This window comes from Gavialis gangeticus, unplaced genomic scaffold (genome assembly GCF_001723915.1).
Source record: "Gavialis gangeticus isolate Ggan-Ray unplaced genomic scaffold, GavGan_comp1, whole genome shotgun sequence".
NCBI lineage: Eukaryota > Metazoa > Chordata > Crocodylia > Gavialidae > Gavialis > Gavialis gangeticus.
The window spans coordinates 22,792,772-22,804,089 of NW_017729014.1; the positions used below are offsets into that span (position 1 = coordinate 22,792,772).

The window sequence follows — 11,318 nt, forward strand, 5'->3', positions numbered from 1 at the left end:
TGCTCTAAGCTACAGCTGTCTCCACTGAAGTGGGCTTTGTTATGGTCATGCGTTAAGTGCTGCCTGCACTTGATATAGAAACACCTCTGTCTTGAAGGACAATTACTGCAGCAGAGTTATTTTTGCTTCTGCGGGGGAATAGTTGCCAAATTGTATGCCACACAAAGGAGTCTTCTTGAACCATGAAGGCCCAGTTCTCTACATACTGAAGAAGAGATCACCCGGTCTAAGGCTGCTGGTTTGTTGAATGTTTATTCCGTCTAGGACTTCAATTTCTGTCCAAACACCTGCGTACTCTGCTATAGTCTTATTTGCTGAACTGGGTATTTCCCACCCCCCTTCAATTCCTGAGAACGGCTCCTCTTCACCTGCTTCACAGGTAAAGCTAGTCATTCCCACATCATATTTTCAGGACATTAGTCTGATCCGTCTGTCCGAGGCCCCTGATGGGAGGCAGTCATGCAGCACAGGCGAACCGTGACTCAACTGTGAGTGTTATTTCAGACTCCTTCAGCCTGGCTCCTTGCACCACGGTGAAGTATATTATTAAGCACTACAGGAATGCTTCTGCAGCTGAGGGAGTAACAGACCTTACTCCCCCTATCTATCCCTGTACGATGCCATTAGGCAAAAGAATTGCATCCACCTGTATTTATCTGAACAAGGTCTTTCAGTTTAAATTGCCATCCTGGCTGTTAGCTCGAGAACAACAAGGCACATCAATAAGAAAAATCAATTAGGATTACACGTACGGGTTTACAGGTAGAGTGTTCTTCTACCAGCAGATGTTGTTCTGTGACCCCGTAAGTACTCCACTGCCCGTAGGAACCCTGAGTTTTTACTTGACTACAAAATTAAAACCATTTATTCGTCTGCCACCCGACCATTAGCTCTGTTTCGGGGCATGCTCAACCTGAGGACAGTTAAAGGGTCAGAATGACGTAATTCTCAAGAGCGTTAGGAAAACAAGACATAAAACGTCACACAAGATATCCAAACCAATCAAAGTAAAAAAAATGCTTTATGCAGTGTGTTAAGAGCAGATAGACCATGTGTATGCACTTTAATAAGGCTTCCACAGCTCAAATGACAATTTCAGTCCAATGTTTGCAAATACAGACAAAACAGTAAATGTGCCTTTGATCACATCTTGTACCTGCTTCCTCTGCACAGTTGTAAAATACAGCAATGCCAAGGCCGTAAGGTACATCTATACGTTACCTCTGTATAACCGCGTCTACGTGTACATCATGGTTTGCAATTCTTCCCTGTGAAGTTTAGAGATTTAGTTTTGCAATGTTTTAATCTCAAGGAAGAGCCCTAGTAACAAATCATAAAATAACAGCAAATTGAAAAAAATATCAAGTTTCCAGGGGCTATGTACATGAGTGCGTGCTTCAGTCTAGAAAGTAGAATAAAATCTCTGGCAGGCAAACAAACCTGTTTGCAAGGGAAGGAGAGTTGCTTGATCAAGCACTAACAACAGCATACTGAAGTTTTACTGAAGTCTTTACCTTGGGAAAGAATAAACTGCTCAGCTGCACTGCTATACCTCTCGAAGATCCAGCCCTCTTACTGGATTCAAACCCATACCTTGAGGTCCAAAGTCAAGCCAGAGGCAAATCTTAGCTTGAAGCTGCCCTTTCCAAATCATTTCAAAGCCATTATCAGTGGCTTTCCAGCTGCTCCGCATAGCACACTTTATGCCAATTGTTTTGCAACTCACTGGTCCACACTTGCTGCCGGAACTCCCCAGCACCCTTCCCCAAAATGATTCAGGAAGAGCACGAGGGGAGACCAATATAATATAGACAGATGAAAACAACAGAGAGAGAAAGGACAAAGACTCATAGTTTTATGACAGGCAGCCAAAATTACTCTGATAAAAGGTACATTTTAAAAAGACCGCTATCAAGATTACTGGGTCCATATTTTCATATCCCTCCCCCTCCACTCCTGTCCCCCTTGCCTGCAAAGCTTCTGCTTTTTTAATATACTACTTTTGCTCAAACAGTCCTTTAAAAAATAAAAAAAAAAGATCCGATAACAGCCCAAACCTCAGAATCGTTGTCAAGAGCCAGTTCACAACCTCAGTTAAGACTCTCTTGCTAAGGGAAGACATTTAAGTCTATGCAGGTACCAGGAAATCTCTAACTTGATTATGAAAAAGGCCTTGGCAGTGCCCTTTTCAGTGTTTGAGTGGTACGCTACTTCCTGCTAATAATATTTAACAGGACCAGGAAGAAAGCCTCTCTGAGAATTACAGAAGATGTATCAAAAAAGTGTTAGCACTTTCCTGAAAAGGGAATGACAACAGAAAGAAAGTCTTGTTACATTAAAAAAAAAAACAAAAACAAAAACAAAAAAAACCAAAAAAAACCCCACCACGTTACCCAAACATGACCCCCCAACCACTTTGGTAGCTCTGACTCAGATATTCTAGCAAAGATCAGTTCAAGTCAAGGCTCCCAAACTGATGTAGAGTGTAAAGGATTTCTGGCTCTTGGCAGTAGCATACTGGAGAAAGATGTTATCAAAAGTTGTTAAAATAGTCAACATTTCTAAAAACACGTTTCACAGAGAAAGACCATGTGATTATTAAAGTTAGGATCGTACTGTTTGGAAGTGAAACTGCAAAAGGATGAGTGCGTGATAACAAAGTCTCCAGAGACAGTGGAAGAGGGAAATCTCCCAGCCCCTTGATCTCTGCATCTAAGAATCACTGATGGAAGGCTTTCACAGGCGGGCCACAGCTTACATCTTGGGGTACATATATGAAGTTTGAAAAAGCTAGACATTCCTCACAATTAACAATTTCTTTACTTCCATGCTGTACTGAAAGAGTAATAGTGGATCAAAGACAGGATATCTGTAAGCAGGTTTTTGTCTAAAGACTCACTTTAGGACAGATCAAGATGTTTTTGATCTACTATATTACAATTCCATTATGGAAAGATGACCGTGGTATGAAATCCGAGTAAGGAAATACAATAAAATGCCACTCCCTTCCTCAGCTAGAAAGTTCTGTCTGTAAACACAATATACTGTTACTGCTACTAAACTTTGCAACCTTACTTTGCTTTATTAAATATAAAATTTGAGACGCTCTCTTGAAGTCAGGATGTCCTTCAGTGCAATCTGCTTTGACATAAGGCATTTTGGGGCAGTCATTTCAGAATTGGTTTCTGCCTTCTGGAAGAGTCAAGCAACTGTTGAGTCCTATATATCCACCTTTGCTTTTAATGCCCTACCATGTCAAAATCCTCTTCTCTTCTGGTCATTTCTCTGCTGCCAGCGGGTATAAAAAAAACCTTTAGTGTCCAAGAAGACCAGTCCCTGGAAGCAAACAAAAAAAATACACACTTTTAACATGAAATAAATGTAGGCTCATAGGTTTAAACAAAGGGGTGAAAAGAATAAGTGCCTTACCTTTAAATCCTTCTTCAGGCATACAAACTGAAAAGAAAAAGGATAACGTATTAGACGCCTCCAGTGACATGCCTTCCAGAAGAATCAGGTGTCTGATTTACAGCGTATTTCAAGCTGTCAGCTGAATATTCAGCTGACGGCTATGGGAAGATCTTCAACACTGCTGTCTCTAGTCCATCTCTCCCACCTTTCTTGTATGACCTGAACTCTACAAATCAGCCTCTCTCTCTTTCAACATTTCCCGTTCCAAGCTCAGCTCGGCTCCGCATGGCCATAATTTGTGTTTAAACCACTGAGCAGAAACACTGTTTCTAGAACATAGTTATGAGTTCCTCTTTACCTTGCATAACATCATCCATTGCTGCATAATCTGCGATGGGTTCATCAGCCTATAAAACAAACCGAACACTGAACCAAAAAAAATAAAATGAAATTGGCATGATCATGAAAAGCTATAAAGGTCCTAGTAGCTGAGTGAAGGAATCTAGCTGCTGTGCATCTGAACAGATCGGAGAGGAACGCAAACAAGATCTGCTTCCAGAGTAGGGTTGTTTTAGGGCAGTGAGTGATAAGAAAAGAAAGCTGGAAAAATGTGTTGTGGTTTAGAACCATATGCTTCCATCTTGCTGACATCATTTATGCATCTCTCAAAATCCCTTCCTGAACTGGCACCTCCAAATTGCTTAAGTGGCACATTTATAAGGGGGCATCAGAGCAGAGGGATGAAGATACTTAATCTGGAATGCTAATATATTGGTTGTTTTTTTGGCCATCTGCTGCCTGTTAAACTGACAAGCACACAGCTTCACAGCAACACTTGCTAGGGCATTAATTAGGCTTGACCAGACATAAGTGATCTTTAAAGAAACAACATTTTTTCCCCTCAAGAAAATCAAGAAGTAGGAGAATCTATTAATGAGGTTACATGGTTTAGTGCTCATAAGAAAGAGTGTGAAGACTGAATCGCAAAACCTGGATTTTGACAGCTCTGCTCACGAATCTGGTGCAGGAGATTCTAAATGCACCAAACACATGTATCATCAGTGTAAAAATCAGTTAGGCTTTGTGAAGTTACAGCACTTAAAGACAACACGAGCACAGGAATTACGACTGCACATTTCCAGACTCAAGCGCCCTTATATCATTTCTGTTTCCAGGCAGCATTTCCTTCCAGCAGCCCCCACCCCACTTCTCAACTTACCTTCAATAAGATGACCGACTCTGGAATGACTCCAAGGTTGCCAAGCGTTGCAGTGTCATCACTGAGTATCTTTCCATTGATTGATAAATTCTGGTCAAATGGAGCAACTGAAAATGCGTGCATGATCTGTGCCAACACAGTAAAACATACCAGTTTTGGGCAAACGAAAAATATACAATAGACCTACACAAATACCAAACGTAAGAGAGAAAACCATGTTCCTTCCCCTGCCATACTGGACTGAAAGCCGCTACCGTATCATGGCAGGATCCAGCCCTTTCAGGCTGTCAACCAGTGAGCAATGCTTTTCAAGAATCAACTTGTACGCTGCCTCCGATGCCAAAACAGTGGCAGCTCTGCTGTGTTTAGGACTTCTCCGTCCATGGTAGAGGAGGCAAGATCCGGTTGTGAATTGGTCCTGTAGCTTAGCTCTTTCTTAATCTTAACATGATTTTAGATCTTCCTACATTACAGCCACAAGCGCAAGGCATTTTTGCTTGACTATTTAACTCCTTGCCATTAGCATAGCCACGATAACAAAGGACCGTGTCTTCAGGAAGTTTACCTCACCTGTATTTTCAGCTCCTTCAGCGTCTGATTTGCAGAAACAAGCAGGGCCTTTTCCCCTCTGACTTTCCTGTGTCGTGTACTCCGTCTGATGCCTTGCTTCTGGTAAGTGACATAATTCTGGTGGGATACTTTCTGCCGCTTGGTACCACCATTAGTCTAGAGACAAAGTTGAGATACAGGAAATTTTGTCTTGAATTCATTAAGGCAGCTTCTCCCGTTCTTTCGCACAGATAGCAGTGAACAAAGTAATTTCCTCAAGGGATGCTGAAAGCACTGCAGTGGATGTTGGATGAACTGACACACACGGGCATCACAGAGAGGTTGCAAGGACTGTGCGACATTCACTTGTAAAGCTAGCAGCATATGGAATATTTAGTGTTCTTTTACAGGAACATTATATTGCTGGCTTACTCATGATGTTGGTGTAAACTGCCGCCACCTGACATTAAGTATATAAACCTTACATTTCCTACTGTACATTTTCTATTTCTGAACCTTATTAAAACATAGATGTGAAACAGAAATACTTAAGTGTTGGCTGCATGTTTGTTAACAACACTGTGCAAGAAAAATTAGTTTCTAAAATAGGAAGGCATGAAAGCCAGCTACAAAATCTTTGCTGTTAAGAGTGCGACAAGAATGTGCTTAGAAGTAAGCGAGGTGATATTTCTTGTTCCAACTAGTAACGGTAAATGGAAAGGACTCCCGCATTGCGTCAAAGATTGTGTAAGTTCAGATGTGGGTTCCTCAGCACCAACGGGCAAAGTCTAAACATTACAAACTCCACAGCTTTTCAGATCTCTACCTGGTTAAAATCTGGGTCCTGTTCCCCTTCAGGTTTGTTTTCTTCCCTTTCCTCTTCAGCTTCCGAACTGCTCACATTTAGCTCTGGGGCAGCCTCCTTCATTACCTGAAGTTACAAAACCACATGCTACAGAACAGTCCCAACAGTTAGAAAACCTCAAGTTGACTAGGACAAGCTGCCTCCACAGTGTTTTTAAGGGTGCTGCTTTAATGAAATGCAACAGCACTTAAGGACATGAGGGATCAACCCCACAGGCACTGTGAAGGTCGATTCCTGGCAGGTGTTTGGGCTGCTTCGGTCTTGGACACAGCCGACTGTACGAGAGAGGCCAGTGTTACATGTCTTCACTTGGGTTTTGGGTGCTGGCTAAAGTACAAGATCTACAGCAGGGCTCTGGTGCTTCCCGTGCCTCAGGACCCGTTTCCCTCTACAGACAAATGGTGGTCACCGGGAGCCACAGCTGAATTCTTTCCCCTTCAACCAAGAGCTTCTCCGCCTAAATCTAAGTGTGCCATGAAAGCCATAATAAAGAGACACTAATATGCTCTGAATCACACACTTGGGTCATGCCTTTAGCAGATTGGCAGAGGTGCTCCTTAGGGTTATTTTATTGATCTGGCATTCATTTGTAAGTATACTGTGAATAAATAATTTAAATAATTCTCCTCATTCTGATCTATAATTGCTAAGTTGCTTTATAGTGAACACTTGCATTAGGCTAACATGTATGTCTGTACTACCTCTGTGCTCCTCACCATCTGAGGCTGGAATTTTTCTAGCGTTACATAGCATATCTCCAGCCTCAATACCCGATTCTCAGTTTTGAAAGCTTTTTAAAAGTAGGTTCAATTAAAATGACACCACTATATTCACTGCACTGCAGCACCTGAAACCTATTAGGGCTCCCTCTCCTTTACAGGATATAAATCAATGGCTAGAAAATGAAAAGATAAGCTGTTCATCATCTCCCCTAATTTCATTAATAACTGATAAATGATTATAATGTTAGCCAAAGTTGTGAATTACAGCGAGGTACTTATGGCCACCCTGAACTGCAGGTACTTGGGTGTACAAGGGAGAAAACACTAATTGACTTGCCAAGCAAATAAATCTGTTAAAAAAAGTTGTTAGTTCAAATAGCCACCATTCAGCAAACAGTTTAGAGGAGAGAAGACTAAGAGGGGATCTGATAGCAGCCTTCAATGCCCTGCAGGGCGGCTGCAAAGAGGATGGAGCTCGGCTGTTCTCAGTGGTGACAGATGACAGAGTAAGGAGCAATGGGCTCAAGTTGCAGCAAGGGAAGTCAAGGTTAGATACTGGAGAAACTGTCACTAGGAAGACAGTAAAATACTGGAACAGACCACCCAGAGAAGTTGTGGACTCTCCATCCTTGGAGTTTTTTAGACCTGGCTAGACAAAGCCCTGGCTGGGATGACATAGTTGGGGCTGGTCCCGCTTTGATACGGGGTTGGACTAGATGCGACCTCCTCAGGACCTTCCAACCCTCATTTTCTGTGAGTCTATTAAATTCTCTCTGCCAGGAACCATGTAATGCTTGGTGCTACACCACCAATGAATAAGTATTCACGGAGAGTAACAATATACCGGTACCAATGATATTTCGACTGATGACGTGCAGGGTCGTTTAAATGTTTCTGAATCCCGGCTGACTTCAAAGAGCCCGGTCAGGAACAATCAGCAATATGCTTTGCATACATGCAGATTCCAGTCTCGTACTCCGATTCTGCTCATCTCGGCACCAGAGACGGAGCTAGAATTCCATGCCCCAAAACCCTGGCCTCCAGATTGGTGCCAACAGCTTTTGAACACTCACAACCCTATTAACTCTTGTACTTATTTGAAACTAGATTCTACAAGGAGCAGCTTGCTCCACTTTTCAACAGAAGTCAAAGGCGTTCACCATGCTTTAGGAGCTAGTCCAGCAACCAGGATCTGGCTCTCCCCGATAAGAAAGCAATTCTTATGGCTCTATTTACACCCCCCCTAGAATGGACAGCAGACTTGTTAAAAACTATGCTTCTCACGTGCATTAAATATTTCAACCACCTTCTCCAGAGACCTAGCTTGTGTCCCACATACACTAATTAGGAAGGGTCAATAAAATTTGCTTGCTTTAGGGGCTATAAAAAAAAATCCAACAGCTCCTACAACTCACTGCCTGAACATATTATACTGTGCGGTCACATTACAAGATGTCTGAGCTCCCCACCCTCCTGGTAGCCAGCTGTTTACCCTTCAAAGCACTTATGCATCTTCTGAATCCTGAAACATCAGCACTCCAGACCTGAACATTACAATGGAGCAGGGTTACAACTCAGCCACAACTGGCATGCTGATGGGCATCAGTGAATTGTGTTTTTCTATTCATTACGCCCTTCAGAAATCCTGTGACCTTCCCACATTCACATGTCATCTTACCGTAATCAGCTGTTTCTTTTTGTTTTTTTTAACATCTTATCTGAGCTTTCTTCTCTGTCTTGGTTAATCACCAACAGTTATTATGAAAATTAAGACTGGAACCTTTTCACAAAGAACCTTTAAGTATGTGAAAAGCAAAATTTGGGATAATTATTTACCTCTGAAAATGTATTTCACTTGTAACAAAATTTAGAAAAGCATCTTAGCTCATACTGTGCTGCTTGACGTTTGTTTTTATTTCAGTGCAGGAAACAAGGGTAAATTTACAGATGGTAAATAGCCAATGTAAAAGGAACATCCAAGTAAAGCATGGGAGTCTGATGATTACACGTAATTATAAAAAGACACAAAAATGTGTTCAATAAACAAAGAGCAGGAAACTCCTAACTTAACATCTGGTGATGTAAAGGAAAAACCAAAAGAATCGACTTTCCAAAAGAAAGCTTTCAAAAGAGACGTGCTTTCAAAATTGTCACAATGAACGTTTTACAATTTGTCATTTTTGGTGAATGCGAACCAGGAATGTAAAGAGTTATAACAGCTTCCAAAAGGCAGGCAAGGGGATTCTTTCACTCCTGTGTAATATTAAAAGTTACTGGCACCAGAAAGAAATCATTAGCAGTTGCTACTGAGAGCTTCATTCACAAAACAGAGACCCCAAAACAAAGTTAAATCATTTCTCAGAACAGCCTTGGACAACTCCCTGCCACCACACATTCTTATTCGATAGGTTTCTATTTAGCCGTGCAGACTACTAAATATAAGAAATCAATACAGTCTCCTTTTAATGAAATTCAGTAAAGGCTGGCAGTGGCCACAAAAAGGATCAGTACCTTTTTATTATCCACCACTTTATGTATATAAATGGTGGCTTGGGTGTACTCACGCAGATCCCTCTGCTGTTGGCATAACAACCCTTCTCTGCATTCTGGACACAATTCTGCAAGGATAAAAAAGGAAAAAAAGTGTGGTTAAATACCTACAGTTCTTTTGATGACATGGAAAAAAATACAGCTATATTCAGTATCTTTCATGATAATTTAAATCTAGAGCGACTCAAACTGGGGGCATATTCTGGAAAGTGCATTTACGCTGCAGCTGTGTTACTGGAAAATGGAAGTTACCTTTTCTTCATTCCCTTAAAGCTCGACTATTAATGCCAAAGTGAAAATTCCTTCCCTCACCCCACAGGAATCAGTGCCACCTGGGGAAAGAACCATTAGCAAAGATGACAAGACTCACTTACTAGGCTCAGAATCATAAAGTGCGCTCTCAGGGTTTGTGTCATCAGCGAGTGTCCTGATGATTTTGATTACATGATCCACAACAAATAGCTTTTGTATCATCTCCCACTCGCTGGGCCATATTAGAGCTATACTGTGCAAAGAAACACAACATGCTTCATGACATAGAAAAGCCAAGCCACACCTTCAATCTTGTAGTTTAATTGTCAATAAGAGACGGTGCAAACTGGGCTAGGCTCTAGATTTCAGAACCTTTAAACAGTTAACTGTTTTCTTTCAAAAAGCAAAAAATGCAAATCAACACTAGGCCTCGCTAAGAGGATAAAGAAGCCTTACTAGGTTACAATTTCATGTAAGAGTCCCTATAGAACCTAAAGCAAAGCTATGGAGGAAGGAAGGGTTGAGATGGAAAGAAAGACTAAGCACAGAGGTGGAAGCTTTGTGCAGCTGAAAATAGCAACGTCACAGAGCACAGGTTTTGTTGACTACATCCAGTATGCCGAAGATGGAAAGTAAATTCGAGGAAAGCTCAAGCCCGTTCTACTCTGAAGATGACAAAGTGAATTCTCAAGCATCAAATAATAGGTCTTGCTTACTTAAGGAAAGCTTACTTTCTAACAGCGAGATCTACTATGCCAGCCTGATTTCTTTTTACAGCATGCATCTTGCCTCATTCTGGCACTTAATACTGGATGCCATCTTGAAGAGTAACGTAAGTCTTATTCGGTTTCCATATCAATTTGATTTTAAAAAGTGATGTTCTCCCAGGCAAACTTATTGCGATCACAGAGATTGACGACGCTAGCTATACGAGGCATTTGATCAGTATATTTCTTAGGATGTAGGAGGGAAGAAAATACTGGACAAGTCAGACGAGTGAACAGAAGAAACTCACAGTTTAGAATCTTCTTTGGTCATGGAAGCGTATGTGAACATAAGGCCCCCATGTGGACACAGGAGAGCACTGTTTCCCACCGACGATACAGGACTGCATCTTGTAGGCCTCCTGCTCCAAACACAAGGCGGCGAAAAAAAATGTAAGCAGTTTGCAAAGTCAGAGAGAAAGTTTCATTCATAAGAAAGGATAAGAGAGAAGGTGTGAGATCAAGTATTTGACTGTTTACAGAAAACTGTACACAAAGATTAAACTGTTGTATCAGTATTGTGTATTGTTAAGTTACTCAATCTTCAGAATATTTCCAATCTCAGACCACTGAAAGTCCATGGAAACAGGAAGGTTATGCCCTCTGATCATGATACTGCTTTATTTACAAGAAAAAACCATACCAGTTTACTATAAGCTAACCATCTGGTTAAGACAAAATAATGCGGTTTTCTTTCAAGTGATCACAACGGATAGAAGCTTAAGGATTTGGTGAAAAAAAAGGTTCCCTTATTTTCACAAGTGCATAGTGTATATACCCATACGCCAGCTATTTTAGCACAATTCTACATTGCACCATACAAATGCTACCACCCAAAGGTCAAAAAACTGCATGCATCTCTATGAAGGAATAAAGAGAAGATTTTAAATAGGAACTGATTTACCTAACAAATTTCCTCCATTCTTCTACAAAAAACTGTGAAACAATGTAAAGTTCATCTGTCTCCTGGAAAAAAAAAAAAAAAA

The 11,318-nt window shown here is 41.2% G+C and overlaps 1 protein-coding gene across 1 annotated transcript in view; it reads right to left on the reverse strand.

The window, feature by feature from the left end:
- Positions 1–2,687: 2,687 nt before the first annotated feature.
- USP48 (ubiquitin specific peptidase 48) overlaps positions 2,688–11,318 on the reverse strand; it is a gene marked incomplete at its 5' end in the record, with an annotated part of 41,167 nt that continues 32,536 nt past the window's right edge. The window contains 10 exons of the mRNA XM_019511576.1: positions 2,688–3,336; positions 3,430–3,456; positions 3,770–3,818; positions 4,631–4,756; positions 5,201–5,356; positions 6,006–6,110; positions 9,278–9,384; positions 9,691–9,821; positions 10,584–10,694; positions 11,237–11,298. Coding sequence (XP_019367121.1) covers positions 3,314–3,336; positions 3,430–3,456; positions 3,770–3,818; positions 4,631–4,756; positions 5,201–5,356; positions 6,006–6,110; positions 9,278–9,384; positions 9,691–9,821; positions 10,584–10,694; positions 11,237–11,298 — 897 coding nt within the window. The remainder of the gene's footprint in view (positions 3,337–3,429; positions 3,457–3,769; positions 3,819–4,630; positions 4,757–5,200; positions 5,357–6,005; positions 6,111–9,277; positions 9,385–9,690; positions 9,822–10,583; positions 10,695–11,236; positions 11,299–11,318) is intronic.